The sequence below is a fragment of the Prionailurus viverrinus genome, chromosome D3 (assembly GCF_022837055.1).
Source record: "Prionailurus viverrinus isolate Anna chromosome D3, UM_Priviv_1.0, whole genome shotgun sequence".
NCBI lineage: Eukaryota > Metazoa > Chordata > Mammalia > Carnivora > Felidae > Prionailurus > Prionailurus viverrinus.
In genome coordinates this window covers 20897269-20916527 of record NC_062572.1, presented here as the reverse complement: position 1 = coordinate 20916527, position 19259 = coordinate 20897269, and the positions used below count along the sequence as shown (strand labels likewise).

At 45.4% G+C, this 19259-nt stretch overlaps 1 protein-coding gene, 1 long non-coding RNA gene and 2 gene segments (V, D, J or C); 3 read left to right on the top strand and 1 right to left on the bottom strand.

The window, feature by feature from the left end:
- Positions 1-19259, top strand: part of LOC125148931 (immunoglobulin lambda variable 5-37-like) — a 1027427-nt gene that overhangs the window by 192261 nt on the left and 815907 nt on the right.
- The window catches only part of LOC125148968 (uncharacterized), an 863358-nt gene that overhangs the window by 29356 nt on the left and 814743 nt on the right, over positions 1-19259 (bottom strand). The window lies entirely within an intron of this gene.
- The window catches only part of LOC125148935 (immunoglobulin lambda-1 light chain-like), an 899300-nt gene that overhangs the window by 88285 nt on the left and 791756 nt on the right, over positions 1-19259 (top strand). The window lies entirely within an intron of this gene.
- LOC125148941 (probable non-functional immunoglobulin lambda variable 1-50) lies at positions 11917-12596 on the top strand. The segment is given in 2 exon segments: positions 11917-12032; positions 12143-12596. Coding segments are annotated over 2 exon segments (483 nt in total).

The window sequence follows — 19259 nt, the reverse complement described above, 5'->3', positions numbered from 1 at the left end:
ATATATATATGTATACATATATATATGAAACACAAACTACGTATATATAAACATGAGATATTGTTATGCACACACACACACTTCTAGTCATCGACTCTCGGTTAACATAGAACCGTGTCCTCTAATCCTATAAATATATAATGCTTCCCATTGAATACCTCCCATGAAACATCTCCTCCTTGTCTGTCATAGTGAGTCAGATGAAAACCCAACAGGCTCCACGACCCTGACAGTTTTGTTTGTCCTTGCAGCACTGAGTGTCTGCAGCCTACCGGTACTTAACTGGTGCCCAGGAAAGGTTTTTGAATTAAAAAGAATACATCATTGTATAAAAAAAGAAAAAATACACATATCCACATTCTTTACCTTATTTCCAAAACTAGTACCTCTTCTTTCGTTTGAATCATCATAATCCATCCACATTTTTAAGCACAGAGATGGAGGTCATCTTATACAAACACCTAGACCTCAGACACATCCTCCAGGTAATTCCTAAATCCAGGGATCTCCACAATAAATATAATGCTAAAATGTCCACACTACCCAACGCACTCTATAAATTCAATGCAATCCCCATAAAAACTCCAATGACGTTTTGCACAGAAATAAAAAAAAAACCCAAATTTTGTATAGAACCAGAAAAGACCCCAAATTGCCAAAGCAATCTTGAGAAGGAACAAACCTCGAGACACCATACTTTGCACTTTCGAATTATATTACAAAGCTGTAGTCATGAACACCAACGTGGTATTGTTCTCGAGAGACACATAGGTTGATGCCATAGAATAAAAAGACCAGAAAGTCATTCCAGTTCCTCTTGACCACCAGGGAAGACATAGGCTGAAAACGGTCCTTTGCAAGGTCTCCGGAACAGAGCTACCATGGATTTGGGAGGGAATTCAGAACGAATATACATGGATCCTAGAGCAGATGCACCAGATGGGATGCTTAGGATCTCACTGCTATTTCCTGATGCACTTTGGGAGAGAAAACTGGAATGACTCAGACATGTGACAATGAGCACATTGACATAGAGGCCGGGATAGAGTGTGAATCAACACACTCCATCTGGGTAAGAAGCACGTGTAAAGAATAATCTCATCAGGGTCAGGTCCCATCTGCCAACGTTCCCCATGGGAGCTGCCCTCTGCTCTCTGCTGCTTCCTGCATTGGCACGGGTGCCTGGAGCCCTGTCTCCGCTGTTGTATCCAGTTAACTCCTTCCTCTATTGGTACACATTTACTGTTAGAGGAATGTGTGTAGAGACAACTCTTCAGGCCTGACCCATTAAGTGTCAAGGGAGCCATGGACAGGCTTACCCCCAGGAGTCTGAGTAGAACAGAGAGTCTGCCCTGAGGTGATGGGGGGCCACGTGAGGAGACCTGGTCTAACACTTAGGCAGAGGAGAGTGGCTAGAGCAGTGGGAGGCAGAAGTGGTCTCTGATGGGCTCTGCTCACGTCATACAATGGCATGTCTGTGTCTGGACGCTAAGGGGCACTCAAGGCCTGTTTCTGAGGGGTCACGGTAGATCGGAGATGAGAACTGCCACCTGCCACTGCCTGTGCCCTCTGCTCAGGCCTCACATCTGTGACCTCCCCACCCCTGCCCTGAAATTGCCCCCACCCTGCCCATCCCCCTGACATCCTCAGACAGAGGCACCTAAAGAAGTCAGTGAGGAGTCAGAAAACAGGGGGGTCGCATTTGCATGGTTGGGCCCTCCCCCTCTCAACAGATCAAGAGGTGAAGGGAGAAGTGAAGGGAGGCTCTGCTCAGCTGTGAGGCAACAGAAGGCAGGATCGGTGCTGACCTCCGCCATGGCCTGGTCCCCTCTCCTCCTCACCCTTCTCGCTCACTGCACAGGTGACCTGATGTGGGGACACGGGAAGAGGTTCTGGAAGCACAAGTGTGGGCCTGATTCCTCCTCTTGTCACTAGACCCCAGGAATAGCCTCTCTGTTGTTTCTCTTTCCAGGGATTTGGGCTCAGTCGGGGCCGAATCAACCATCCTCAGTGTCTGGGGCCCTGGGCCAGAGGGTCACTATCTCCTGCACTGGAGTTGATAGTTACGTTGGTTGGTACCAACAAATCCCAGGAATGGCCCCCAAAACCATCATCTATAATAATAACAACCGACCCTCCGGGGTCCCTGACCGATTCTCCGGCTCCAAGTCTGGCAGCACAGGCACCCTGACCATCACGGGGCTCCAAGCCGAGGACGAGGCTGATTATTACTGCCAATCGTGGTACAGCAGTGCCAGAGCTTACACAGTGGTCCAGGCCTGTGGGGAAGTGAGGCAAAAACCTAGTTACTCATCTGTAAGTAGGGAAACACATCAGCAGGTGCCTCCTCAGCTTAGCCTGTGATTCTTCTCATTTTGTGACTGATGACTTGGACGCAGGTCCATGCAAGGGCACCTCCCATGAGTGAGGTTCCTCCTGTCCTTTCTGTCCTCAAAGTCACGCTCAGAAAACCCTCTCAGAGTCTTGATGGAATAGAAATCTCTTGTTTTCTCAGCTGAGGTATTTTACTTCTAGGCCAGATCATATCAATTTTTCCTTCTGATATAAAAATAAATGAACCATTTTTGTTTTTCCTCTGAACTCTACCCATGTGGTGCCTGGAAAATAAGTCAGCCTTATTTGCATATGGTACTATTATCTCCATGGCAGTGGCTAGTCTCTTCTTCTTATCTATTATTTTTGGAAAAATGCCAATTTAAAATGATAAAATTATGAGGATAAGTTTCAAAAATTTCGTCCATAGGAAAAACCCTGTACTTCAATGTTTATAACAACTTATTCCTAATCACGAAAGCCTGAAAGCACCTTAAACTTGGCACATGGATATTTATTCTAGGTTTAAAATAATCACCCAAACCAGGAACCAACTAAGAGGTCACCAAGGAGGTGCCACTTTTATAATAATTTGATAATTACATCCAACATTGGAAGAAGCAAAACTCTGCCAACATCTTTGGTCGCGGGGGTGCTAAACGCTGAAAAAGAATGAATCATGTGAACAGAGGAAAACACTCTGAGCCACAGATTATTCCATATGATACTAATGACACTTAAATGACACTCTGTCATTGTCTGTCATTGTCTCCCAAACAAACGCAAACAAATCAGTGCACAACCACCACACATACCCATGTGTGCACACACACAAGGACAGGGTGTGTCTGGGAGCTCACGAGCCAACCTAAAGGGCCCCCATGAGGCAAAACTAGAAGATTTCAACCACAGGAACATAAAGGTTTGGGTTGTAACTCAGTGTCTACACATATGTCTGCCGTCCATATTGTTAACTGATGGTATAAATAAATGGAATCAGATGAGACACATTCCCATCCAGAGATTTCATGCAACAGGTGTAAACCCTTGGCTTGAATGACGTCAGGCATAACCCCCACTCAGTAAGTATGCACAAAGGCACCAACAAGAGGGACAGTCTGAAGAAGTGTCACAGTAAGAGAAGCTTAAGGACAATTCACAACTCAATGTCACAAAGAATCATTAACTGGATCATACAACAGAAAAGGGACATTAGGTAAAAAGTAAGAAAATCTGAATAAACTGTGGATATTAATTGTTACGTGTTGAACTGTGTCTCCACTAATTCATGCGATTAAAAGTTCTAAAAACTCCCATATTTCAGGATGAGACCTTATTTGGAAATGAGACTGTTGCAGATGTAATTACCAGGGTGAGACCAGTAAAGTGTAACTGCATGTGTTCTAAGCTTTCTCTGTCTTTGTGTTCCCTCTGACTCGGCCTGCAATGATGCTGAAAGGAATCTCAGTATTTTAGAGAAAAAGGCCTATGAACCCATCCTACATTGTCCAGAGAACCCTGATATTGCCGGGAAAAATCTAGACATTTTATTGTCTTTTCACTGTTAACCCATGGAACATTACCAAATAAATATAATAGGGATGAATGTGAGTGGGATTCCCTTTCCTGAATGCCCCTTAATGGATGAGCTGAGAACGAATTTCTAAGAAGATAGAGGTCCCTTGTGCTGTATAATGTTTTATATAAATGTTCATCCTGAGAACACTTACAAATCTGGACTAATAGAGAGGAAAATGAGTCATAAGTACACCAGAGAAGAAAATTAAATTCCAGACTGAGTACAAAGGCCCGGTCAAAACCCAGATTGGGAAGTAAATACAGTGGATACCTCTCTGCGGAGAGCTGGTAGTCTTTTGACAAACAGAGAGTTCAAAGAAAAGAGTAATAAAGGAATTTAAATTGTTTAAATCTAAATCTAGATTTAAGAAGAGAACAAAATAACAAAAATGATATTAAACTTAATATATTACATAATGATGTTGAATTATATTGCATTTAAATGGACACATTGTTCCAGTTACAGACATGGATTGACATAACAGAGCATAATGGTTAAAATTTAAAAAAAAGTATACCCTGCAACCATGAAAGTACAAAAAGATGTGGTTATATAAGTGTCACGCCAAAGACTAAGGGAAGAAATTTTCTAGAAAACCAGTGACACATTTAATAGTGATAAAATAATCTATTCAAGAAAAAAAATAAGCTCAAATATAATAGCATACCTTTGCAAAACTATCTGAAGAATAAATTATAGAAGCAAAGAAAGGAATAACTAGTCCACAATTACAGTTGCAGATGTTAACACAATGGTCTTACTAACTGAATGAATGCAGAAAAAAAAATAGTACACATAAAAAAGAGAACAGAAGAATTAAAAGGAGTACAAATCTGAACGGTAATTGCTTAAGTAATTACATAAAGACAGGAGTAAAAAAAAAACCGAGGGATTTCCTGATTTACTTCTAATGGATTTGTACGCTTTATCTTGGTTCTGTGAGCAGGGGTGGCTCCCTGCGTTTCCTTCTTATTCCTTTTTTTCATCTTCCCACCTCTCTTATCTTCTCCTTTCCTTACCACTGACCCAGAGCTAGTGCACAGCAAGAAGGGATGCTCCGGCCACTGCACTGGGAGGACGGACTTGGCATATCTCACGTTCCTGTTCCCACGTAGTTCCCACATCCCCACCTTTACACATGTGACACAAACCCCTTTAACTGTCCTCAACCTTATTTTTCCCTCTCATGTCCTTCCCGACAGTGCACACAGCTGGAGCCCTCAACCTCACCATCATCCTTTCCCTCACCCTCAGTCCAGGGCCACGGTCACCTCTCCATGCTCTTCCTTGTGGGCCCTACTTGCTCATCTTCCTCCTCCAGATTCCCTGTATACTCAGCCCTCAGGCCCTCCGGACATGGCCTTGCCTGCTCTGTTGTAGTCAGGCACATTGTTGAAACTGACACCACAATGTCTGTCTAAAGTGTAAGTTTCTTAGTTAATAATACTGTACTGTAGATTTGAAATTTGCAGACAGGATAGATCTTAAGGGTTCTCATGAAAGAAAGAAGGAAAGAAAGAAAGAAGGAAAGAAAGAAAGAAAGAAAGAGAAAGAAAGAAGAAAAGAGAGAGAAGAAAGAAAGAAAGAAGAAAAGAGAGAGAAGAAAGAAAGAAGAAAAGAGAGAGGAGAAAGAAAGAAAGAAAGAAAGAAGAAAAGAGAAGAAAGAAAGAAGAAAAGAGAGAGAAGAAAGAAGAAAAGAGAGAGGAGAAAGAACGAAAGAAAGAAGAGAGAGAAGAAAGGAAGGAAGGGAGGGAGGGAGGAAGAAAAATAGAAAACTGGCATGTATACGAAGTGATAAATGTATTGATTAGCTTGATTGTTTCACCTCACAGTGTTAATGTATATCCAATCTCCATTCTGTGCCTTAAGTGCATACAATGTTTGATTTTTTATTATACTTGGAAAAGCTGAAAAGTTAAACAGAATTAATAATAAAAACAATATGTTGCATTTCAACAATATTTCTCCCGTTTTCAATCTCTAAGAAATACAAATAAAATAAAAACCAAGCACCTCACTCTGACATAGAAGTACTTTTACATTTAGGCGTCAAATGTCCTCACCCCTTTTGCACTTACATTCCATTTGCTCATAGCTGCTGTCAAATGACGTAGTTTCCGTCCCCTCAACACATCATATCTGATGGCCCACCCACCTCCAATTCCTTCTTTCTTCTGGGAAGGTAGTGTGTTTTATTTGTCCTGCTGTAGAAACCCTGGTCCCAACTCTCCACCCAGAGAACCAGTCTCCCCCCTCACGTGGCCCACCTGAGACAGCAGCTCAGGTGTGTGCTTCCAGAAACTGCCTTCTCAACCCACTGTGGCCCCATTCATGGTGCTTCGTGGTGATTCACCACATTTCTTTCTCTGACAAACACAGAAATTCTCCTTGGGAAGGCTGCTTGTTCATATTAGTTACCTTGGGCACTAGGGCATATGGCATGTGGATGCTTGTGGTCTGACAGTGGCCAGGCTGTCAGGTCAGTGTCCCTGACATCCTTTCCAGGGACAGGCTGAAGCTTGACCTGTGGGCAGCAGAGGGCACTGTCGGCCTCCCCAGGAAGAGCACACTGGGGGCCCCCTGCTGTGTACCCTACAACCCCCCTTAGGGCGCCCACACTTTTGCCTATGTGTGCTAGTGGGGACTCAGCAGCTGTGTCCCCTCTGGCTGGGAGGGGTCTGCTGCTCACAGGTCTGTGGAAGGTTCCGGCAGCTGCTTCTTCCCTGGTCCCTCCCAGGAGACAAACTCTGAGTCTCTGTGGAAATCAGCCCCCTCTTTCTAAGGGACTAAGCTGACACTACAGCTAGTAGGCAGGACGGAAATCTGTGTGAATAGCCGGTCCCCATGAGTCCATGGAGAAGACAAAAGAAACCGCTACATGCCCGCCCTGATCTGGGGCTGCAGGAGGAGCATCCATCATGGCCTAGACCCTTCTCCTTGTGCTCCTGGTGCTCCTGGCTCACTGCACAGGTAGGGACATCTCCAGATCCATGGCAGCTCTTGAGTGGGTGTCACCCTCACTGTCACAGACCACCAAGCAGCTTAACCTTTTCCGGTGCCCCGTTTCCCATGAGGGTCTGTGTTTACAGGTTCCCTGTGCCAGCAGGGGATGACCCAGATACTCTCCTTCTAAAGACTTCCACTGTGCTCCAGATCTATGGGGAAGTGAAACAAAAACCTGGCCTGCACCCTCCTGACCTGGTGTGCCCCTCACAACAGGGGCTCTACCACGCCTGGGTTAGGGGGTCAATAGCGTTGTCATTTCTTCTGTCAGCACCTGAGTTTCCTCAGTCCACTTGATCTGATAGTATCACATACTTTTCTTCAGATCAAAATTTGGATTAATCCATTGACAATATAGTCTCGCCCTGTTAATGTTGCACTGGAAGTAATCCCATGCTCACAGATTAATAGCTCTTAATGAAGAAATTGGATAAGAATGAAAAGGCTGATTCCGGCCATGCTCTCTGGAGAGTGTAGAGTGACTCAGATATGCTTCTGGTCTGAGTGTTTCCATTTGGGGTTGTGATGCAACCCCCACATGCACGTGGGAATTGTATTATCTATTCTAGCATCAACCTCCAAAAATGAAAATTAGAAATAATATCATCTACAATAGCATCAAAAATATGAAACATATAAGGAAAGATCTGAAAGAATTTGAGAATTTTATGCACTAAAAATTATAAACCATTCAAAGGGAGATTAAAGGTTTAAATACATGTACAGATCTATCGGGCTTATGGGTCTAAATATTCAACTTGGTAAAGATGTCAATCCTCCCAGAATTGACCAATACAATCATTGTAATAGCTTTGGTAAAATGTCCTTGAAATGGTGGGGAATTTTAGAAAAGAAAAAAAGAAAAGAAAGTAGAAACACTAAGAAAACATGTGACTAGAATATAGCCCTGGGAGAATCCTGCCCTGTGTCCTCAGGCCAGCTTGTCTCTGAGGAGGATAAGGCCCAGGAAGTAGGTCTGAAGTCAGAAGAAACAAGTCAGGGTGAGAGCACAGATATGTAGTGTCAACCAAGGACACGGACCGGGTAGAGGACCCTCTGTCCGAAGGCCGAAGCACAGAGTGTGAGTGCAACAGGTCTGTTGCTGGGGACCCCTGGCGACGAGTCTATATAGTGCCCCCCACAGTGGGCATCTGGGGCGATGGTTTCTGTTCATCACTTCAACCTGGCGAAGGACCCTGTGACTTGTAACTTGTTGGAGAATTGGGGCCAGAAGACAGGTACATGAAGAGGGCAGCATGTGATCTCAGAAACTCTGTATTTTCAAGGGTTACAAGTGAAACTTGCATCCATAATTCCCGGGAAGACAGTCTGAGGAAACTGATCAAAAAGAGGTCACCACCAATGGCTGCCTTGGCCTCTCTTGGAAGGCATGTGGGTGTATCCCTACCCCACATGGGATGTTGTTTGCCTGGTCTTATGGAGGCATATGTAGTGGGAAGTCATGCCTACTGGAGAAGTCTTGTGTGCTCAAGTTCTTGACTGCAACTTAAGGATGAATTTGAACCCCCCTGACCAGCACAATGAAAGCCCCCATGTCCCAGGCCTAGGAGGAAATGAGATTCTAGCTCCTTGAGCACTCACGCCCAATTTCATCTGCCTACAATGACAGTTTTCATGGATTCTTTCTACTAACTTGTCAATGTAAGGCAAGATCTACATGATCTTGTAAGGAATGATCTGATCTGTGAGGAAATTTAAAATGAATGTGTATCTTAGCAAATGTGTATCAAGTCTCCTGCACCGATGTAGCAGAGGAACGCCCAGGGTTTCCTTCTCAATTTGTATTCAGATTTATTTTCTCCTTTCTGCCATTTCCTCCCCATTCTCTAACCTTGCTGGCATCCTGAGCTTTGTGCTCTGAATCCCCAAAGTGAGTTAGGCTTTGGACCAAGTAATAAGGAACTCCAAATATCCCTGCCCCCTATATTTTCTGTAATTTAGGTTCCTGTTTCCAGGATCTACAGACTCATCCATCCATGAGGTTGGGGTCAGATCTCAAGAACAAAATCATCTGTAGCAGAAAAAGCAGCAACATGAGATGAAATTGTGGCCTGGCACAAAACACATATGTGGAAGCCATAGAAATATGGACTGGGGAGATCTTGTCTCATTGTTATCTGAGATGAAACCTCTGGCTTCAGGTGTGCCAAGGCATGATTTCTTAGGTCCTGTCCTAAGACAAGTCTGACCACTGGGTCCAGACATGGGGCCATCTGGACAAACACTGTTCCAGATCAGTGAAGAATCAAGATGCAGCCTCCCTCCTCCTCTTGTGGGCCCTTCACTCTCTGGACACTTATTGCATCTGACTGTACATAATTTACAATCTGTCCTCATCCTCTCAAACTATGTCCCCAAATCCAGTCCTTGGCAACACATATTGTGATACCGTCTTGCATTGAGCAGAAATCACTTGATGCAATGGTCAGCTTTCCCTGGGGGCCAGGTCCATGAAGTGTCAGGTTAGAACCAGAGACACAGGAGTCCAACTGCATTTGACTTAGGACAGTTGACTCACCAAGAGTTCCTTCGTCCCACACTATTTACTAAAACATACTTGGTGCCACACTTGGTCTAGAGGCTCAGGATACAGTGTAGGCAAGACAGGGATTGTCCCTGTCCTCAGGGAGCTGACGCTATCTGGGAAAGGGAAAACAAACCAGGAAAAGCATAAACACATGTAAAATGTTACCGTGGAAGGAGGGGAGTTGAGTATTGTAGGTGGATACAGGAGCCACTGGAGCATTTGACAAAAAGACACAGGATCTAATTCAAGCTTATGAAGAAAAGTCCAGATGTTTCAGTGAACATGAATGAGGAGGAGGGAGGAAGGAAGCCAGTGGGAACACCGGTAGCTGTTAGAGGATAATGGGCAGATTCAGCAAGTTTGGGGAGGAAGGAGGCACCGAAGAAGGGGGTGTGGCTTCGAGCTAATCCTTAGGAGCTGGATGGCATGTGAGTGAGCTCCTAGGGAGAACATTCTTGATCAGGGGTATGGAGATGAGGCCCCAAGTTCACCCCCATGATGGAAGCGTCAACAACCTCCCTGCCTTGTTCAGTGGCAACATGGGGATATTTCGGGGTGTCTGGGTGGTTGGGTCGCTTAAGCGTCTGACTCTTGATTTCAGCTCAGGCCATGATCTCACGGTTTGTGAGTTCCAGCCCCATGTCAGGCAGCTTTGCATTGGCAGTGTGGAGCCTGCTTGGGATTCTCTTTCGCTCTCTCTCTCTGCCCCTCCCCTACTCATTTTCTCTTCTCTCTCTCTCTCTCTCTTTCTCTCAAAATAAATAAATAAATAAAACTTAAGAAAATAAAACACAGGCATATTTCCTCTCCAGATAACAAGTGGGAAATCCTTCAGGACTCACTCTTCTTTCTCTGATAGTTATCTGAGATGACCCTTCTCCATGACCCCCATGTCCCCAGGCTGATTTTCCACATAGGAACAAAATGCCTCTGCATTCCCATGTATCGCATCCACACAACAAGCCATCCAGAATGAGAGATCCTCGTCATCCTGGACCCATTGATCAGGAATCCCAGCCTTCAGGACTGGACCAGATCTCTTACACCATCTTCCCTGCCATCAACATGGTACCAGAAAGAAATTCATCTGATTTCTCCCAGAAACAGAGGTTCATCCCAGCATTTGGGGCCGGGATCAATCACATTCTGACAGCATGACTGGAAGATGTGGGTCTGGATAGGAGAGGAAAAGGTCAGACGGTTTGTGCAAGCATCCCCACCTTGTATATCACTCAGCTCTTTATTACCAGCTCTGCCCTCCACCCTCATAGCTGGTTCATGTTTGAGTCTTGTGTTGTGTACGTTAAGAGCTGAGCAGGGGACACAGACCATGGGGTTTCTGTCTCATACGGTTGTAATTCTGACTCCCAGAGCTTTCTAATGTCTTATAAAACATAAGACATCCCATGACCACCTGTGGTTTTCTCCTCCATCTGTCCCTTCCTCAGGAGAGGACCAGTTCCAGGGGCCCAGCACAAGATGCTCTGTACACATCCCAGGATGGTTCCCCGTCTGCTCCAGTCCCCAGTAAGTGCCACTCCAGGTCACCTCAGGATCATTGCTGAGAGACTCCACCTCACAGGGAGGTCACAGAAGGCACTACCACATTTAACCTTTTCTGTGTTCTGGGAGTGGGATCAGAATTAGCCAGACTCAAAAAGCCAAATATCTGATTCTCATACAAATACAGAATGGACAAGTATAAAATATGCTATTAAACTCATCTATTAGTGAGAAGACCAGTAAAATGGTGAAGCTTGAATAAACAGCAAATAAAACATAAAAATACTCATAGTTCACCAGGAAAACGGACTTTGAAAAAATATTTTTGTGTGTTGGAGATACACTGCTAAATTTGTAACAAGCAAGGAATCACATAAGAGGAAAAAACATGTGTCCTGCACAGAAAGAGACACATCTTCATGGGGGTAGCACAGTGCTCTGGATTTGATCCTGACTGAAAAGGAATCTGAGCAGAGACACCACCTCGACCCTGACCCATGAACAGCCAAGGTAGCCATGGCCAGACCTTGAAGAGTCTGGGTAGAGTATACAGCTTTCCTTGAGGTAATGGGAGGCAACATAAGGGGATACCTGGCCCTAAAGCAGGGGATAGGGGACAAAGCAGTAGGATGTCAGGAGGTGTGCCTGACTGGTTCCAGTCACATGTCACACAATGCTGTGTCTGGGCCTGGACCACCAAGGGACACATACAGCCCATTTCAAGGGTTAAAAGGTGATCAGAGCTGGGACCTGCCACCTGGAACTGCCTGTGCCCTATGTTCAGGGCTCACAGTGGTGACATCCACACCCCCTGGCCCCACACAGCCCCTCCCATACCCATTCCCTTACCTCCTCAACAGAGAGACCTGACCCAGGACCAGTGAAGTGTTAGACAGCTATGAGTCTCATTTGCATGGACAGATCCTCCCCCTCTTAGAGAATGAAAAGGGGAAGAGACCTATTAGGGGAGGTCTGCACACCGTGGGTTACAGAAGGTAGGAACAGTGATGACTTCCACCATGGCCTGGACCCCTCTTCTCCTCACCCTACTTGCTCACTGTACAGGTAACTGGATGTGAGGCCAAGGGAAGGGGCCCTTGGAGGACATGTGGGTCCTTCTTTTTCCTCTTGTCTCTAGACCCTGGCATCACGGTCTCTGGGTCTCTCATTTGCAGGGTCCTGGGCCCAGTCTGTGCTGACTCAGCCACCATCAGTGTCTGGGACCCTAGGCCAGAGGATCACCATCTCCTGCACCGGAAGCAGCTCCAACATCGGGGGTGGTAATGCTGTGAGCTGGTACCAACAAGTCCCAGGAATGGGCCCCAAAACCGTCATCTATTGGGATAACAGCAAACCCTCGGGGGTCCCAGATAGATTCTCCGGCTCAAAGTCTGGCAGTTCAGGCACCCTGACCATCACTGGGCTGCAGGCTGAGGGCGAGGCTGATTATTACTGCTCAGCATGGGATGATAGTCTCAGTGCTCACACAGTGCTCCAGTCCTGTGGGGAAGTGAGACGAAAACATGCTGTCCCTGCAGTGATGGGATTTCTTTTGCAGCCCCCATCTTCTGCCAAGACAGCTGGTTCCCCTTTTGTTTGACCTAAATCTGAGGTCTGAAACCCAACTCAGGGAACTTTCTCTAGGATATGTGTCCTTGTGCTCTCAATTCTGTCTCTGCAGCCTGTCCTTGCAGGTACACATTTTCTGTTTCATGCAAACTGAGCAGAAATTCCTGTACGCTGGGATATTGCCCTGGGGACAGAGTCCCTGAGGCTTGTGCCTGTCTGCTAGGGCTACCGTAACATAAAACCGTAGACTGTGTGGCTAATCCAAAAGATATTGATTTTCTCACAGTTCTGGATGCTAAATGTCCAAGTTCAAGGTGTTGCCAGGTTTGATTTCTCCTGAGGTCTCTCTCTTTGGCTTGCAGATGGTGGCGTTCTTCCTGGGTGCTCACATGGCCTTGTTTGTGTTTTCCCCTCTGGTGTCTCTACCTCTTCTTATAAAGACATCATCCCTATTTTTTAGGACACCACCCATATGACCTTATTTATCCATAATTACATGCTTCAATGCCTTATCTGCAAACATCACAATGTGGGTTAGGATTTCCACATAGGGTTTTGAGGGCACACAGTTCAGTCCTTATCAAGGGGTCAGGACAGAACCAGGACTCAGAGTCCAGCTGTGTCTGGCTTAGGATAGTCCACTCTTCCAATGGTATGCATTCACACCCTTTACTGAACCCTTGCTACATGGCAGACTTGGGTCTAAGGGGTCAGGACACAGCAAAGGAAACACATGGAGGGTACACCTGCTCAGGGAACTGACAGTGTCTGGAAGTAGAGAGTAGAAACAGAAGTAAAACATACTGTGTCTCAGGCTGACTTCCCAGATTGGGACAAATGTCCCTGCAGTCCCAGAATGAGGTCCATACAACATACCCTCTGGACGGGAGATTTGCCCTCCATGACCCACTGACCAGAAACTTCGGTTTTCAAGTTGCCTGGACCACATCACTCCACCATCTCCCCTGAAATCATCATGGTGACCAGGGAGGGGATTGTCCAAGTGGCTTGGGTAATACAGTGGCTATCTGGTTGGAACTGGGCTTAGTCACTGACTAATCACATGGCTGGGGATTTGGGGTTCAAATAGGAGAAGAAAATGATAAAATTTCACCAAATATGGCCGTGCCTACCACCTCTTCTTCCCTCTACCCTCTTTGTTATTCAAGTTGGGACATGGACTATGGACACTGGCATCTGGGCAGGGGACATGGGCCAGGTCGTTTCCATCTCATAAAATCATAGCTCAATCCCATGACCATTCTGATGTCCATGCACCTGATCAATTCCAGACCAACACACACTCACTCCCAGGCACGAGGTGTTGATATGAAATGTAGGCATTCACATGAGAGTTAGAAAGCAGAAAGTATAGGGTCGCCTGGATGGCTCAGTTGGTTAGGCGACTGACTTCGGCTCAGGTCATGATCTCACAGATAGTGAGTTCAAGCACCGTGTCAGGCTCTGTGCTGACAGCTCAGAGCCTGGAGCCTCCTTCGGATTCTGTGTCTCCCCCTCTCTCTACCCCTCCCCTGTTCACACTCTGTGTCTCTCTGTCTCTCAATAATAAATAAACGTTAAAAAAATTAAAAAAAGAAAGAAAGCAGAAAGTATATTACTCACATGATGACCTTCTCTTCCCAGAGGTAGAAAGAAGGTAAAGAGTTGCAAGAAACTTCAATGGTGGTCACTTCCCCACCACCTGACACCTGTGATCACCTTGTGATCACGATTTCGCATGGTCTTTGCAGGACCTAGAGCACAGACTTAGCATTGCCTGACCAGTTGTCTTGATCCCTCTGTAGAATTGAACCATGCAAAGGGCTAGAAAAAAACAAAGAATAAGACTGAGATTTGGATAAAGGACTGCACATGAGTTAGGGTTCTCCTAAGAAAAAGAACCTATAAGATGCATGTGTATACGTATGTGTAATATAATGTATGTCTAAGTGCATGTCTACGTGTGCATATCAATCTATCTGAGATATTTATTTTAAGGACTCTTTAGCCATTGTTGTAGAGGTTGGCAAGTCCAAAATCCACAGTGTGGGCTGGAGGGCCACAGACCCAGGAGAGGAAATGTAGATGTTGTAGTTTTGTTCTGAGGGCAATGTATTCCCAGAATCCCTTCTTTCTGTGCAAGGTCAGTCTTTTCTACATCAAGGCCTTCAACTGATTGGATGAGGCCCATTCGCATTATGGATGGTAATTGGCTTTAATAAAAGTCTACTGACTTAATTCCATTTTTTAAAATTTATTCCTTTATTTGAGACAGACAGAGAGAGAGAGAGAGAGAGAGAGAGCACAGTGGGGGGGGGGGCGGGAGGCAGTGAGAGAAGGGGAGAGAGAATCCCAATCAGGCTCCATGCTTTCAGCTCATACCCTAATGCAGGGCTCAATCTTATGAACCGTGAGATCATGACCTGATCTGAAATCAAGAGTCAGTTGCTTAACTGACTGAGCCACCCAGGTGCCCCTACTCATTTACTTCTTAATATCATGTGAAATATATATTCGCAGAAACTACTAAAATCATGTTAGACCAAACATCTGGCTCTCATGGCCTACACAAGCTACTCATAATTTAACCATCACAGACCCAATTCCTCAGGGTGTGGAATGGACTAAGAAGTGTGAGACAGGTATGCCCTCATTGGCGATTTAAGGATCAAGGTGTCAGGTCATGGCCACCACAGACTGGATGCCCTTAGTCCTCCCTGTTCTTACTTACCACCCAGATGAATGCTTCCTGAGCTCCAGCAGGGATCCTACCCTAGCTCTGCCCCACTCTCTGAAGTGTTGACCCTGCCCTGTGCTCACGGATCTCCACACCTCTCCCTGCTGATCCAGCCTCCATCAGGGACAGAGACCCCAGGACAGAAATGCACTCTCTACTTCCCCCCGAAGGAGCAACAGCAGTGGACAGAATGACATGATTTTGACACATCATTCCCGGGATATCTCCTCAAATCTCTGGACTCAACCAGAGATGAGCCAAATCATTGGCTCAACCATGTACCCTGGGACCAAGGTTCCTTTTTTGTCTCCACATCATGCTACCTCATCAGCACTTGTTTCCAATCCAGAATGAAGCCAGACATCACTGACCAACACAACCCAAAGGTCCTAGTGCTCCTCCAGTGACCCAGGCTCAGGAACATGAGATCCAACCTTCTTGGGCCCCACAGTCAATCCACTCCATCCTGCAGTGCTAACTACAGGTTGACTACTTCTTCCACTTTGTCCTCTCCTTCTCCTTCTTCTTCTTCTGTTTTTTTCTTCTTCTTCCTTGAGACTCCCCTGTCTGTGTCTCCACTGCTCTGTTACAGGGTCCTGGGCACAGTCTCCACTGACATAGGGAGCATACATGTCAGGGTCTGTGGGACAGAAGGTCACCCTCACCTGCACTGGAAACAGTAACAATGTTGGAACAAATTATGTGGGCTGGTACCAACAGATTTCTCACGGTGGCCCCAAAACTGTGATGCTCAGGACAAGTAGGCTCTCACAGTTCCAGATCTCTGGCTCCCACTCTGGGAACACAGCCTCTCTGACCATATTGGGCCTACAGCTTAAGGACGAGGCTGACTATTACTGCTCAGTGTGGGATGAAAGCATCAATGCTGACACAGTGCTACAGGCCCATGGGGACCTAAGACAAAAACCTGCCCCTGCCCCTCGTGGTCACCCCCATTATTGCCTGTGACAAACAGGACACCCTAGAGGGTGTGAGGGTCTGCTCTGAGCACAGAATGACCTTAAAAGGTCGGTCACAGTTGCTCTCCCTCATACTGTTTGTTTCTAAAAACAAAGCAAAACAAAACTATTGAGATAATTTGTATGCCACAAAGTTCATTCATTTACAGTATACAATTCCATGGTCTTTAATATAGTTCCACAGTTGGACAATCTCTATCATGACTGAATTTACCACATTTCCATCACCTGCAGAGAAACCTTGGACCTACCAGCAGTGAAGTCACTGTCGCCACTGCGCTCAGCCCTTTGTAGCCACAAATTCCATTCTGTCTGCGGTGATTTCTTGTGGGTATTTTACGTGCACTGTAACACTGAACATGTGCCATTTTAAGTGCCCCATTCACCCACATTAGGTGCATGCACATTGCTGTGGGAACATCACCATCTGTAAATGTATGGAATGTTTCACTTAGTTGCATAGCACCCTTGCGTGGAGCCCATGCTAATCTATCTGGAAGTTTCCAATTTTATTGGATAGGCTGTCAAAACAAACATGTGATGGCCTTCTGTTGCCGAATTCTTAGGTGTAATATGTTTTTGAGGTCCATCTAGTTATACCTGGCTCTGTAGTTCACTTTTTTAAATTGGTGACTAGTATTTCACTGTATGGATGCACCATATATTCATTATCTATTTATCAGCTGATGGACATTTGTGTCGTTGACACCTTCTGTCTATTTTGCATTGTGTCTATTGCTGCCATAAACACTCCTATACAAGCTGTTTGTGTGGACATATATGTTAGTTTCTTTTGGTTTGATACCTAATAGCTGAATGCCTGGGCCATATCATGACTTTATTATACACTTCTGAATAAAGTGCCAGACTGTTCTCCAATGCGGCTGCAAAGGATTGCATTCCCACTAGCATATATGAGGTTTCAGATGACCATCTCCTCATAAAGCTGAAGTGGTATGTAAGTGGTTTTGCTCTGCATTTCCCTAATGAGTAGGGATGTTGGGCTCCTTTTCATGGTCTCTACTGTTTCTATCACATTACCAGCAGCCTAGGCTGTGAAACTCTCCAGGAAGCATTGGCTTTAAGGAGCTTTAGTCTGAGCTATTGTTGAAATTGTAGGCTCAGCCTGCTCACGTGAACACAGCAGAAAATCCTCGCTCAGGAAGATAATTCTCTCAGAGACACTGGAATGGGGAGACTGAGGGACAACCCTGCCACGTGAGGACCATAAGTTAGGAATGTCCTGTGGATTCTGCCTGTGCCAGGCACGGCATGCACAGGACTTCAGACCTGTTCTGGAACCTCTTCCTGACCATGCTGTTCACTAGTCAGCACAGGAGACAAACTTCAGGCTCAGCAAGTCTCCCCATGGCTCAGAAGAGAAGGTGCCCCTGGGAACCAAGGAACGGTGGCAGCCCCTTCTTCCCCGCCAATACACAGTGGCAACTTTATGAACCCACACATTCCACAGAGACTCCAGCCCATCCCTGACAAAAAAAAATGCATAAACTCTAGGAAAAAATGAAAAATCCTTTCAAAAAGATAGAAAAGGACTTGCATAAATAGAAAGATAAACTTGTTGGTAGTTTGGCTTAATGATTTCTTTTTCCCTAATATTTATAAGGACAATTTTAAGGACAGAAATAGTCTAGAGCATTTTGCAAATGAATGGACAAAGAAGTAGGACATAAATTGTTGGATACTGAGACATTTGTTAAAGCTAAAATAATTTAACCAATGTGATACTGATACAAGAATAAAAAACAAGATACGTATTAGCATCCAAGAAAATAATCTATGCATGCAATGCACTTAAGAGTGATGTTTGAAGCACCATCCAGCAGGTAGACAAAATAACCTCACACATGAATAGTTTACTTTTGAATTCTAGAAAAGTGAGATTTTCCATGAGATCTATGAAAAACTAATTTTTATGTAAATTTAAAATGGTTCCGGCTATGATGGAAAAACCCAGGAAGGAGTCAACCACCTGAAATTCTGGTCACCAATTCCAGTGTGTGGTAAGGGATTTCCCCACACCAGCAAGCCATACTGGGACATCAGCTGGGTGCCCTACAATTCAACTCAATTCTGACACTCAGTACTGGAGATAACACAGTTCCCACAGGGTAAGGGCTCAGTCCTGCAAGAATGCCCTCCATTTGGGGTGCCAATCACAAGTCTTGGGTGTTACCTGAGCTTTGGGCCCACGTGAAATGGGTTGCAGTCACCTCCTATAGGGATTTGATTAATTTGCTAGAGTGGTTCACACAATTCAAAGAAATGTCTTTTTTTTTCTGACAAGATTACTGATTCATTATAAAAGGGTATAACTGAGGAGCATCCAGATGGAAGAGATACACAGGCCCAGGTATGGGGGAAGGGCATGGAGCTTCCATGTCCACTGTGAGCCTGATATGGCTCCAAATCTCCACCTGTTCACCAATCTTGAAGCTCTATGAAGACCCTCCTTTAAAAAAAATTTTTTTTAGAAAGAAAGAACATGCAAGTGGGGGAGAGGGACGCAAAGAGAGAGAGAGAGAGAGAGAGAGAGAGAGAGAGAGATGGAGAATCTTAAGCAGGTTCCATGCTCAGCACCCAGCCTGATGCAGGGCTCAATCCCACGACCCTGGGATCATGACCTGAGCCAAAATCAAGAGTTGGATGCTCAACCAACTGAGTCACCCAGGTGCCCTTCCTATTGGGTTTTAGTGGAGACTTCATTACATACTCATGATTGGTTAAATCATCAGCCATTGGCAATAGATTCAAACTAATCCCTCCCCACCCAGGTCAGGAGGGGGTATTGATAGTTCCAACCCTCTACTCACAAATGTGAGTGCTGGCAACCAGCCCCCTATCTTTAGTTGCTTTGCAAAAGTCACTTTGCTAACTTAACCAAAGACACCTTTACCACTGGCATCGCTTGCAAGGTACATCTTTTTTGTTTGATCTGTAATTGAGGAGTGGTGGGCGTGAGAGTTTCCCCTACTGGTCTCCCAGCAA